Consider the following 12,500-nt stretch of genomic DNA (forward strand, 5'->3'; position numbering starts at 1 on the left):
GTGTGGGGTACGGCGGCCGCGGAGGCTCCGCGGCGGAGGGGCTGGCGCTCCGCGTCCCGCCATGTAACGCTCCGCCGCTCCCCCCGCCGCCTCCGCACCGCTGCCCTGCGCTGCTCTCCCGGCTCCTCCCGCCCGGGATGGGGCTCCGGTGCCCGGCTCGCCGCGGGGTTGCCCGGCCATGAAGGGCGGCGGGGGAGCCGCTCCCAGCACCTGCCCGCCGCGAGGGGACCGCAGCGCCCGGGGACCGGCGGGGCTCCTCCTGGGTGAGTGCGGGAGGTTCGGCCCAACCGGTACTGCGGGGCGGATCCGGGCCGGGAGAGAACCCTGAGGAGGCCCGGGCAGGGGGGGAGCCCCGAGGGGCTGAAGGGGGGGGGGGGAGCGGGCGAGGCCGGCGGTGCCTGAGGGGAGGGGGGGGGAGAGCGGAGGGACCGGGATGGGATGCGGGATCCCCGGTCCCGGGGGTGTGCGGGAGAGGGAGAGGGGGGGATGTTGCGGTGCGGGGGGTGTTGGGGTGCGGGGTTGGTTCGCCCGTGTCCGGAAGTCGGGAAATGGAAGCGGGGGTTTTGCGGGGCCGGGGCTCTGAGGCTCCGATCCGCGGGGTCCCGGGGCCGCTCCCCGCGCTCCGCAACGGGGCCGCGGGGAGGGGGGTGAAGCCGCATCCGTGGCCGGGCGGGGGCCGGGGGGTCCCTTTATCCCTCTTTCCATCCATCCCTTCCTCCCTCCATCCCTCCGGGACCCCCGGGCTGGGGCTGAGCCTCCCTCCCCTCTCCGAGCTCCGAGCCGCGGCTGGGATCCAGGTGCTGGGATGGTTTTCTTTTTTTTTTTTACTTCCCGACTCTGCTACTGTTTTGTTTGGGGGTTATTTTGTTGTTGTTTTGGTTTTGGGTTTGTTTTTTTTTGTTTTTTTGTTTTTTTTTTTTTTTTTTTTTTTTTTTTTTGTTTTTTTTTTTTGGTGTGCGTTATTTTTTTTTATTTTTTTTTTTTTCTCTTTAACACTCGTGTACTCGTCTCTTTGTGCAACGGGTGGGTTCCTGCCCACATCAATACGTGAGGCCACGGAGAAAGTATGCAAATACCTGCTGCTCCACTTTTTATTCTTTTTTTTGGGGCATCTCTTGCCCACACACCCGCGTGGAGAGCTGCCTGGGCACTGCTTTCACAACCCCCATTTTCCCAGCACCGGGTGTCAGAATCCCCGTTGCCCATGGGGGGGTTTCCAGGGTTTTGCTTTTTTTCCTGAGGAATTGGGGAATAGGGAGCGTGGTGCTCAGTGGGTGTAGGATCAGGCATTAGCATTTCTTTATCTCCATCAGCTGGAGAACAACCAGGCTGCCTGCACCAGGCACTGCCTGCCTGACAGAGCTGCGTGTTCCTGATTTTTTTTTTTTTTTGATTTTTTTTTTTTTTTTTTTTTTTTTGTCGGCCTGTTTATTTTTAGGGTCTTAGCGCCTGTTTGTAGAGAATCGTTGTTCCGTCGCCATAGCAACGGGGCTGCGTGTATTATAAACATTATTAAAGGAAACCTTTTTCCATCTAGGATGAAAAGGAAGTCTCGTTTAAAAAGTTAGGAGCCACGTAAAAGGTTTAACCTCTTGTTGGGGGGGTTGCTCTCTTGGGGTGATGTGCAGCCCTGGCCCTTGCTGTCCCACAAGGGATGCTTTTACTTTCAGGAGATGTTTGGTGCCTGTGGGGTTTAATCTGCTGTTGGTAAACAATCCCCTCGACCCATTGTGGTGGCAGATAAGGAGGAAGCAAGTGTAATCAGCTTAGAGAAGAGCTTCCACAGCAATAAAGGCTTTTATGGTTTATGTGGAAAGAATCACAGTGCCTGAAACCAACCCAGAGCAGAGCTGCATTTGGAAATTTCCCATTCTGTTTGTCCTAAACCTTCCCGTGTTCTCTTCACTCTCTTAGAAAAAAAAAGAGGTAGAAAAGGGAGAATCTTCATCAAAGTACAGAAAAGTGAGGAAATGAGGTCTGCTGTCCACAGAACTCTCTGTGCTGGGATGATGCTCACCCAGGGCTGGAGGATCAGGCTGATTGTAGGATCTGGAGGAGGTGCAGGGGCTGTGGTTTGAAATCCCCTGTTCAAACAGGTTAAAACATTTTGAAGTGTCCAGGTGTGCAAGTCAAAACCACATTGGTTAACAGAGGGGGGCACCACTGCCTCTGTATTGAGATTTAAAAAAAGAAAATGCTCTTTGGCTCATCTGCTTCTCCCAACTTGAGTCTTCAGCCCTAAGTGTGGCTGCCCCTGGCTTCTTTCCCGTTGCTTTTTTGCTGGCACAGGAAGTTTTATTGGTCCCTGAAAGATGGAGCCTAGAAAATATTTAGGAAAGCAAATATTTGTTTCTCAAACAGGAGTTAAAAAGCTGCAACAAATTGCTCCTAAACCCCCAAAAATCTGTTGTAAAGTAACAATTTTTGAGCCCAGAATGTATTGCTGTGTTTGTTTAGAGTGAATACAACTGTCAAACTTGGAATGGGATTAGGCAATGAAAAAAAAACCTCTGGAGCAGCTCTTATCATGAGCACATCCTTCAGCATTTCCTTCCAAGGAGCTTCCTGCCTCAATAACCACGACCTCTCCTGCAGAACAGGGAGATTTCCCTGGCTGGTTTGGGTGCAGTGAATTCCAGAGTCAAAGCACAAGGCAAGAATTTATTAGTCTAGGGTGTTTTTTTTTATATTCTTGCCTGATTTTGATATTTATTAGAAAAATTAGAATTTAATCACTATTTGGAAAGCTGACAGGGTTTGGAGTTTTTGTTGCAGATGTAGAAGTTTGCATCTTGGGTTTGATTTCTTGTGAGCAGTGAGTTTATTTTACACATAGCAGGGTTATAATTAGTAATTCAGATTTCTTTGGGAAGCAAGCTAATAAAACAAGGGATAGAGATGGTAGGTAAAGTACTTTCAGAATGATCCTTTGTGTTTTGGAAGAGGACCAAGCACCCTTGCAAGGTTTTCAGCAGGTCAGTAGCTGGGTTCTAGCACCCTGAAGAGGCTGGGGTTTGGTTTCAGACAGGTTGGGCAGCAGACTCTAAAATTAGAGTAAAAATTTCTTAAAAAAATAAAAATAAAAAAAATTCTAAAGTCTTTGAAGTACTACTGCAGATGAATTGCAGTCCCAGGGGGTTGAAAACACTTTCTAAGGGGTTTAGTAGTAAATGGGTTATTTTTATGTGCTGTGCTAATGGAGTTGTTGTTTGGTTGGGTGTTGATAACCACTTAATTAGACCCCTCATCAGCAGTGTTACACCTCTTTGTCTAGTTGGTAAAATAAAAGGAATAGGAGGAATTAATTTAATTACCTGGACAAAGAGACTGCAAAACCTCATGGAGCTTTGAAGTTGCCCCTGTTTTGAACAGGGATTTTTTGCCTGTAACCTCCACACATTTCCTTGTTCTGTTGTTTGTTTTCCTGGAGCAGCTCCCCAAGCCTTGTGTGTCCACAGGTACAACACTGCACAGGGTGGCAGGAGTTATTGTCTCCAGATTCCTCCTGTTCACACCCCGTGGCCACTGGGCCCTGTTAAGAAGGCACCAGGGGAATGGTTTTGGCAGCTCAGCTTTGCCTGCTGTGTGCAGAGTGCTTGTGTTGTACACCCAGCAAATCCTGCTTTCCTGGAATTGTCTGAAGACTTCATTTGCTCACCTGCTGGCCTGACTTGAACCCTAAAGTGTCAGATCCTGAGCACCATTTCAAAGTTACTGTTGCTGCCTTTTTTTTTTTAATTTTTTTTTTTTTTTTTTTTAAAACTGAGAAGAGGTTTCTGTGTCTCCCCACGTTTTCACCTCTGTGCTGCTTCCAAAGTCACCTTGTGCCATCTGCCCTCTGTGTAAATCCCTGGACATCTGTATCCAGAGTTTAAATACGTGGTGGTGATGGTTTTGTCCTCGCTGTGGGATGTCTCTGGGACATCCTCTCCTTCCTTTGCACCATCCCTCATTGCTCTGGGGGTTCTCTCAGACCTGCCTGCTTGCTTTGGGCCATCTGTGGAAGCCATCAGGCTGCAGATGCTCTTGGAACAAACCCAGGTGAAAGATGACTTGAGTGTTGAGTCAAAGCCCAGGAAATCTGCCAGAAGACCTTGAAGAGGTGGGGATAGTGCAGATCCTCCTTGGTCCTTCCTCTGCTACCTCCTGGGGCTGGCTCTGTCCCAGCGAGGTGTCCCTCTCCTTTTTGAGCAGGAGAAGCCTGGAGTTGGTTTTGCAATAGGAAATATAGCTGCTGGCCACGGGGAGGGATTACCCTGTGCCACTTCCCAACCTGTTCCTCCTGCCTGCCCTGCCAGCTGCTGATTGCTCACTCTCCTTCCAGAGAAGATCCAAAGCCTTGGGGCTCTCTGATCCAATGGATTGCGTGGAGCAGGGATGCAGGAGGAGATGGCACTGGAGATAACCTATCTCATGGCCTGGCTTTTCCTTTATTTTTTTTTTTTTTTTTTTTTTTTTTTTTTTTTTTTTTGTAAACCCAAAGCTAGCTGAAGTCAAGGCTTAAAACAAAGCTGCAGCAGCACGAGGAAGCTGGAGTTTGCAGAGTGCTTGTGTTTAGGGTGCTGCAGCCAAATTCTGGCAGCTTCTCAGTAGACTTCAAGGGTCATCTGTAGGCGTTGGAGAAGATCTCAAGACAATAATAGTGCTCTATTTTAGCATGCTCATTACAAAGTATAACTGCCCTCTGCCTCTAGCAACTATTTTTTTCCTTGTACTCAGATGGTGCAGAAGGGGAAAGGCTCTCACCATCTGCAGCGTTGCCTCTCTGCCTGCTTCCCTCCCTCTCTTTTCACATGAGCCCTTTTTCCCTCCTCCGTGGCCTCTTACAAGGAAAATAACCTTCAGCCAAGAGACAGTTTGCAGTGGTGTGCTTGGAATTACTGGTGTATTCATCCTGAAGAAAGAGCAATCAGACTGCTGGGCTTTTTCTGCTGATGGGGAGCTGTGTTAGGAGATTGATGACTTTTCCTGAAGGAAGGCCTGGTTTTGAAAGAAGCTGAAAATGATGTTCAGAAATCACCAGGGAAGTAACATCTCCCCATTGTTAGAGTAGGAGTGGGACAAGGGGTTCCTGTCCTCATCCTGATTTCTTCAGTTTCTCTGATTAGTGGGGCTGTAGCATCTCTGGAGAGGCTTTTGCTGGGTATCTGATCCAAAAGGACAAGAGGATCTCCTGGAATCCTTCCAGAGTCAGTGCAGGAGGGGGATGCTCCTGAGTTTGTGGTCCTGGTGTAAGGGCTGCTCCCTCCTGCCATGGGAGCTGAAGGTGCTGGGGGCACAGGGAGCTTGAGCTGTGCTCAGGTCCTGTGGTTGGGAGGTGAAAGCTCATGAAAGGCACTGGTGGCTTCTGCCCCAGGTGCTGAAGAAGGAAGAAGCTTTTTAATGTGTTCCTTGGTTCACCATAAACAAAGAGAAATGCTCATCTGGCCTCTACTGGTTTTATTTTGCATTTTCTGTGATGTTTGGGTTGGTGTTTTTTTTTTTTTTAATCCTGCTTTTTTCCTGCAGAAGCAACAGTTCTTTGATGTATTCTTGGGCTGTATCAAAGCAACTTTAATAAAAAAAGTTAAATTACATGTCTGATTCATAGTGCAGCACTGTCTCCTGTATACACATCCTACATTTCCAGTTACAGCTTTCTCCTGGAATCTGAAGGGACAAGGTCCCATTGCTTTAACCAGCTGGCAGGGTTTTCCTTTGCCTGTGTAGAATCTTCAGAAAAAACTTTACTACCAGTTGCATCGAGTTGTTTCTCTGTTGTTTCCTGTAGATGTCATATTCCTTAAAAAAGAGGGACATTCATTCTCCTGTGCAATGAAACTTCTCCATTAACAACTCTGAAGGGCTCTCTGCTCCTCTTCTACATCAGCCAAGCAATAAATAAAACTTCTCTACCCTGTTTTTAGTGTGTCTAGCATAAGACTTTTTAAAGTTGAGGGTGTTGGGGGTAAGCAGTGTGCCCTCCAAAGGATGGATGGAATCATGACCACCCTAAGCATTGAACTCCAGAGCCATCAGTAGCAAGCTGAGCAGTCTGACACTGTGTAACTGTGATTCTGCCCCTGGGAGAAGGAGCCTTCCAGCTGAATTATTTGGGATTTAGGCAGTATGAGGTCTTCTTTGGGTAAATATTCCTCAGAACAACACAGCTCCTCCATGGGAAGGGTGACTTTTATAAAAATCTTGTTTCTCCCATCCTTTTGGTCACTGTGTGTTCTGCCCTTGGTGCTGTCAGTGTTGTGCATCTTTAATCTTCAAAACCAGCAGTGACCTGGGAGCAGAGAGAGAGAGGGTTGGACTTGATGATCCCAGAGGTCCCTTCCAACCCAGACGATTCCATGATTCTGTGACAGCACCAGCAGTGCTGAGCTCTGAGATCCCAGCAGTGCTGAGCTCTTCCTGAGCTGGAGCAGCCCCATGAAATCACAGCATTTACATTCTGGGATGAAATCTGCCTGGATATTTTAGGAGGGGAAAAAAGAAATAAAGGAGAAAAAAAAAAAAATAAAAAAAAAAAAGCCTTTGCCAGGCTGAAATTCTGCTGCTAATCTAATTTCTCCATGGGTGCCTCCCATTGCACCAGTCAGTGCTGTTTGCTGCAGTCTTGCTTCTGGCTTTTGAAAGTGCTGTTGAGCAACCCAGCGTGGGACTGCTCACTCCCCTGGCTTTCCCTGCTCCTTCCCTGCTCACACAGCTCCCAGGGATTGCCAGCTCTGCAGGCTGGTGGGATCCAGTTCTTCTGCCCATGGATGGGCATCCTCCATCCCAAGAGGACAGTCAGGCTCCAGGTGTGGAAATCTTCCTGGCGAACGTGAGCACATCTTGGAGAAGTCCTGGAAAAGTTTCAGTGTGGTTGCTTGGCCCCCCAGTTCTCCTGTGCTGTGTGGGAAGAGTCTCCAGCACAGCACTGATGTTTTCTTAGAGTACCAAGCAATTAATTGAGGCAAGCATGGAGTTGTACGTGTGCAGTAATTACCAAGGAAAGCACCTCAGGCCAACATAACTGGGTGGTGTGGGTGTCCTTCACTTTGAGATTGTGCCTTGTAATTGCAGCAATTTAACTGACTTGATCAATGGAACATCCCTGTGCAGTCATGCAAGGCTGCCATTATGCAGGTATTCTTAAAAATAGGTTAAATGCAATGAGCTGTGCCCAAAAAAGCACCTGCCCTGGGGCACCTTATTTAAATAGGAATGTGTAGTCCTGTGTAAACTGCAGCACAATCCTTTTACAGGGCTGACTAAGTCCTGAAGCTCTGACATGAAGACCAGTTCTCTTCCTTATATAGGGCTGGATAAGTGCTGGGCAGTAATGAGATTGGAATAAAAGGCTTTGGGAAGGAAGATGAACTGGCAGTCCTGACTGAATCTTAAACTTATCCCAGTGCAGACATGGACTTCAAACAACATGGGTGTTGGTCCTGCTTGCTGAGTTGCTCTTGTTGCCTCTTTTTTGAAGCTTCTGCTGCTTGGGAATTTGGGCTCTGCAGATTCTCCCCTGTGCTCCGTGGGTTTGCCTTTATTGAGGTTTGGCTGTGTGGGGGGAAAACAAATAATTACACCTATCAAAACAGTTTTAGTGTAATTCATTGTGATGCTCCTTATTCCAGAGTGTCTGGGTTTGGTTTTATTGCACTGTAAGAAGCTGAAGCTGCATCAGGAGAAGCTGTTGTGTTCCTGAGTAAGAGAATCCATGCAGGATGCTGAATTAATAGAATTTTAACTGGTTTAATTCAAGGTGTACCTTATACTTCCCTTCCTGTGCAGACAGGATTATTAGTGTTCTGCTTAAACAGACCTGTGGAAGTCACGTTTTGTTTAGTCAGGTCTGGTCAAGGAAAAACCCCTCTGTCCTGCCTTCTCTGTCCTTGAACTTGGACACCCACAGCTTCAGGGCAAGCAAACCATGGTGGAACAGGTACCAGTCCTGGGAAGTCTCAGCCCTGCTGGCTGATGTAGGTCAGACAGGGCAGGAATCAAAAGAAAAAGCAAAGGCAGCATTTGGAATAATTTAATTTACTTTCATGTTTACTTTCTTAGAAAGGACCCGGGTGGTACCTGGGAAAGAGGGGATTGGAAAGAGAGGAGATTGGGGATGGATGGAGAGAGCTGCTCACAAAGAGGCAGAGGGAATGTGACCTGAAGGGAAATGGAGTGGTTCTGCACTGCATTTTCTGGTAACTTGATCTGCTCTGTTGTCTGAAAGATCCCAAGGTTGGAGGTGGGTGCAGGTACAGAAAGGAGGAGGTGAGGGGGTGGTTTGCTTTTTACCTGGATGCACCTGAGCTGTTTCTCAGCAGTACAAGTCAAGAGTGGGTGAAGATGGAACAACTGAGAAAAAAATTTTTTTGGGTAGTGACTCATTGCAACTTACCCAAAGTGACCTGATTTAGTTAAATGAGGCTAAATATAACCCATGTGAAAAGTACTGACATGTGGGAGGAGACGAGAGCAGTTGGCTCTTAGCCTCTCTGTTCTGCAGGGAACATCTCTCACGACTGGTGACTAATAATTTTTTACTCTTGCTGCCTTTGGAAATAACATCTCTGCCCCTTCCCCCCCCCCCTTTCTAGGGGCAGGTGAAGAAAACGCAGTGCTCCTAATCTGTTGCCTCTCCTGCATTTCAGCTTCCTGCTATGGACAGTGCTATCACCCTCTGGCAGTTCCTCCTCCAGCTCCTCCAAGAGCCTCAGAACAAGAACATCATCTCTTGGACCTCCAACGACGGGGAGTTCAAGCTGCTGCAGGCTGAGGAGGTTGCCAGGCTCTGGGGGATCCGCAAGAACAAACCCAGCATGAACTATGATAAACTCAGCCGTGCACTCAGATACTATTATGTGAAGGTAACAAAGGCTGTAAATCCACCTCAAATCCTTATCCCTCTTTACCAGCTTCTGCCTAATGAGCTTTGTTGCCTTTTTCATTCTCTCCAAGGGGATAGGTGTCATTTTGTCCCCAGACTTAAGGTGTATTAGATTATGTTTGGAGGTTTGGGTTTTTTTTTTTTCCCTTTGTTTATCACTTCCCCCTCCTCCATGGTTGTTTTGTGAGGTTCTAGGTACCTTTGTGCAACACATTCTCTCTGATCTTTGTCTTTGTTAATACGAATCTGCCTTTGAATCCTGATCCCCTTTCCAAAAATATGCTCCCTTGCCAGGGTTAAAATCCTCAAAACTCCAGTTAAAGCAGCAGAATGGTTCTGGTGATTAAAATGGTGAATATTGCACCACTTTGAGATCTTCTCTGCAATTGTCTCTGTTTAGGGGCTGTTAAAGATTTTCAGTGAAGCAGCCCAAAGTATTTTTCTCCCATGAATTCAGAACTGAAGCTCTAATGGGATCAGCCAGTTCAGCCCAGTAAGACTCTCCTCATGTTTAGCATATGTCTTCTAATAACTCAGTGGAACCTTTCATTAGTGCACAGGTAGTGTCAAAAAGCTGAACTGGAACCCCAGTGTGGGAGTTTTACCTTCATTTCAAGGAGCTGTTTATCCCACAACTGTTACTGTGTGGGTGTATGAGATAAAAAATAAAACAGAGTTTCTGCAGAACCTGTCAGTGTGCAGCAGGTGGTACATTGCTTGGAGTTTATTGCTGGGTGCCACAAATCTGACTTGGGACTGAAAGGTCACAGCAATAATTGTCCAATAAATAAGAATCTTCTTAAGCCCAGGTTTGTGTCTGGTGTTTCACTTAGGAGCAGAACGAGTTCAACAGATGTTGTTCTGTGGTATTGAAATAGCTGATGAGCCTGCCTGCTGCTGACTGGTTCAGCTACTTATTTTCTTTTATTATCATCTTATTAAGACTGAAGATGATTTGATCTGAGGTATTAGCTTGCAGTTCTGCAGACCTCTGAGCTTTAATTCTGCAGGTTCTCCTGTTCCATTATAGCTGCTGTAGCCAGGCCAGTGATCTTTGATGTGGGCAGTGGGGATTTGATTGTTTCTTAGCTTTTCTTATTGGTTCAATATATTGAAACAGAATTTCTTGGCAGTTTTAAGGCTGTTGTTTGTATATTTACTGTCAGGCTAAGTTCACTTCAGTGTTTTTTCTGGGAGGTCTGAAAATGATACTTGGGGAGCATAACTGCATTGCAAGTGTGTGTGTTTTTAAAAAAAAAAAAAAACCAACAAATTTTGATGAAAGATTATCATGTATCTAATTCCTCAGCCTACTTTAAGCAGTGTTCGTAGGAAGGAATTAAATCTGAAGGAGGCCTAAATATTTATATTTTCTTACCCACAGAATATCATTAAAAAAGTGAACGGGAAGAAGTTTGTGTACAAGTTTGTTTCTTACCCAGAGATTTTAAATATGGATCCACTTGTCGTGGGCCGGATTGAAGGAGACCCTGACCTGGCTGGTTTTGCAGAAGTGAGCAGTGCTCCAAAGGATGTGGAAAACTGTGGGAAGGAGAAGTCTCAGTCGTGTGCTAAATCCTCCAGCCGCAACGACTACATCCACTCAGGACTCTACTCCTCCTTCACTCTCAACTCCCTGAACTCTTCCAGTGTGAAGCTCTTCAGGTCCATCAAGATTGAGAATCCAGCTGAGAAGCTGACAGAGAAGAAACCTGCTCAGGATCCAACCCCTTCTGTCATCAAGTTTGTAACCATGCCCTCCAAAAAGCCTTCCTCTGTCCCCATGGTCTCCACCACTTCAGCAGTCTCTGCCCCTTCTGCCACCTCTGCCACTTCCACTGCTCCCTCTCTTCCCCTGGGATCAGAAGAAACTCTCCAGACCTTGGAGACCCTCGTGCTGCCCAAGTTAACTGTCCCTGAAGCTCCAGCACCTTTGCCAAACTTAAGCACCAGCTTCACCCCAACCCCACCCATATCATCCTCAGTGTCTCCCACCCTGCAAGTTCCTTCCACCCCCCCATCGCCACCCCTGAGCTCCAACCCTGACCTGGACATTGACACAGACATAGAATCCGTGGCTTCTCAGCAGCTGGAGCAGGCTCAGAGCCTTCAGCATCAATCCCCAGAGCCCAAAGAGCAGGATTCCTCTGTGCTGGAGAAGGAATTTGCCAATCACCTCTCCAGATCTAAAAAACCCAAAGGGCTGGAGTTGGCTCCTACGCTCGTCATTACCGGCAGCGATCCAAGTCCTCTGGGGATTCTGAGTCCTTCTCTCCCAACTGCTTCTCTTACTCCAGCACTTTTCTCTCAGGTAAGCAAGCTCCCTTCCTGTTGGTGTGTATTTTTAATTATTATTTTATTATTATTTTATTATTATTATTATTCTTTTTTGCTGTTGTTTGCTTTCGGTAACAACAGTGCTTACGTTCTCTCTTAAAACAGAGAGGGAAGGAAAGTGGAAAATGAATATTCAGGAGATTGGAGTCCTGAAACTCAGGATATCACTCCCATTTTTTTCTTCTAAAACAGAAACTTTCTTCAGAATGGGTATTAGCTTCCAGCCCAAGCTGTGTGCCCGAGTGGTATGTCAGCTGTGCATGTCTGTGCAGCACTGGCATGTGGAGGCAAGACCCAAACCAGCACTGGCAGGATCCTTTGTAAAGGTTGCCAGGCTGATACTGAATTATTTCAAAACCCCTAAACCCTGCCCTTATCCTCCAGGCTGATGCTGAAAAGAAATAAAATAATAGAGCCACGTGAGGTGTCTGTTCAGCAGCTTCGATTTTGTAGCCATTTACTTAAGACCTGAGTGTTGTGACTTAAAAGCAATAAGAAGAGCTGCTTGATTTGGTTGTTAATTTTGGGGTGAAAGGAGAGCTTTTATGCCTCATGGAAAATTCAAAGAGAACTGAACCCAACCAGGCTGTAAATTGTATATATTTAATATCTTTCCTGTAATAAATTGGAATTAGAGTGAAACTGCAGGGAAACTGCTGATCAAAACCTGAAATGGCTGAAGGCAGGGAAAAAAATCAACTGCAGTTGCTCTTTTGATGTCCTCTGCAGCATTTGGCCAGTGAACCTGCAACATCCAGAACAATCTGAAGCTGGGTGGAAATGTCTTTTGTTGTGGCTTGCATTGTCAGTGTCACCCAGACCATGCTGCTGCCCACTCTCTGCTCTTTGGAAATTCATGGGCTGATTTTTTCAAAAAAAAAAAAAAAAAAAAATCTGTTCCTGAAAATCTCCTACAGATTGCTGGGAGGGTTGCAGCTGGGTTTACAGGTGCTGTGTGTTCCAGTGCAGGTTTTGCACTGCTGACCCATCTCCTGGTGTTTTCCAGACTCCCATTTTGCTGACCCCGAGCCCCTTGCTCTCCAGTATTCACTTCTGGAGTACACTCAGCCCCGTGGCTCCTCTCAGTCCTGCCAGGTTGCAAGGTGCTAACACACTCTTTCAGGTAAGTGCCAGCAAGTTCAGCCAAGCTCTCCCTTTCAGCCACACTTGTCAGAGCATCCCCAGAAGACCTGCAGGGATCAGTTACCCCAAAAAACCTGATGTAGAAACAAATCCGGGATGCTTCAGTTTTCTCCCTCCCCTACATTAGCTTCAGAGAGATAATATACCATTTTTTCCC

General features: G+C 46.9%; 1 protein-coding gene across 2 annotated transcripts in view; it reads left to right on the plus strand.

The window, feature by feature from the left end:
- Nucleotides 1-12,500, plus strand: part of ELK4 (ETS transcription factor ELK4) — a 21,606-nt gene continuing 9,106 nt past the window's right edge. The window contains exons 1-5 of one of the 2 annotated variants that reach the window (XM_071768315.1): nt 1-263; nt 8,628-8,843; nt 10,248-10,276; nt 10,382-11,174; nt 12,207-12,323. In XM_071768315.1, coding sequence (XP_071624416.1) covers nt 8,637-8,843; nt 10,248-10,276; nt 10,382-11,174; nt 12,207-12,323 — 1,146 coding nt within the window. In that variant the 5' untranslated portion in view covers nt 1-263; nt 8,628-8,636. Of the gene's footprint in view, nt 264-8,627; nt 8,844-10,247; nt 11,175-12,206; nt 12,324-12,500 lie in introns of both variants that reach the window. The other variant, XM_071768314.1, reaches the window with a different exon arrangement.

This window comes from Heliangelus exortis, chromosome 25, assembly GCF_036169615.1.
Source record: "Heliangelus exortis chromosome 25, bHelExo1.hap1, whole genome shotgun sequence".
NCBI lineage: Eukaryota > Metazoa > Chordata > Aves > Apodiformes > Trochilidae > Heliangelus > Heliangelus exortis.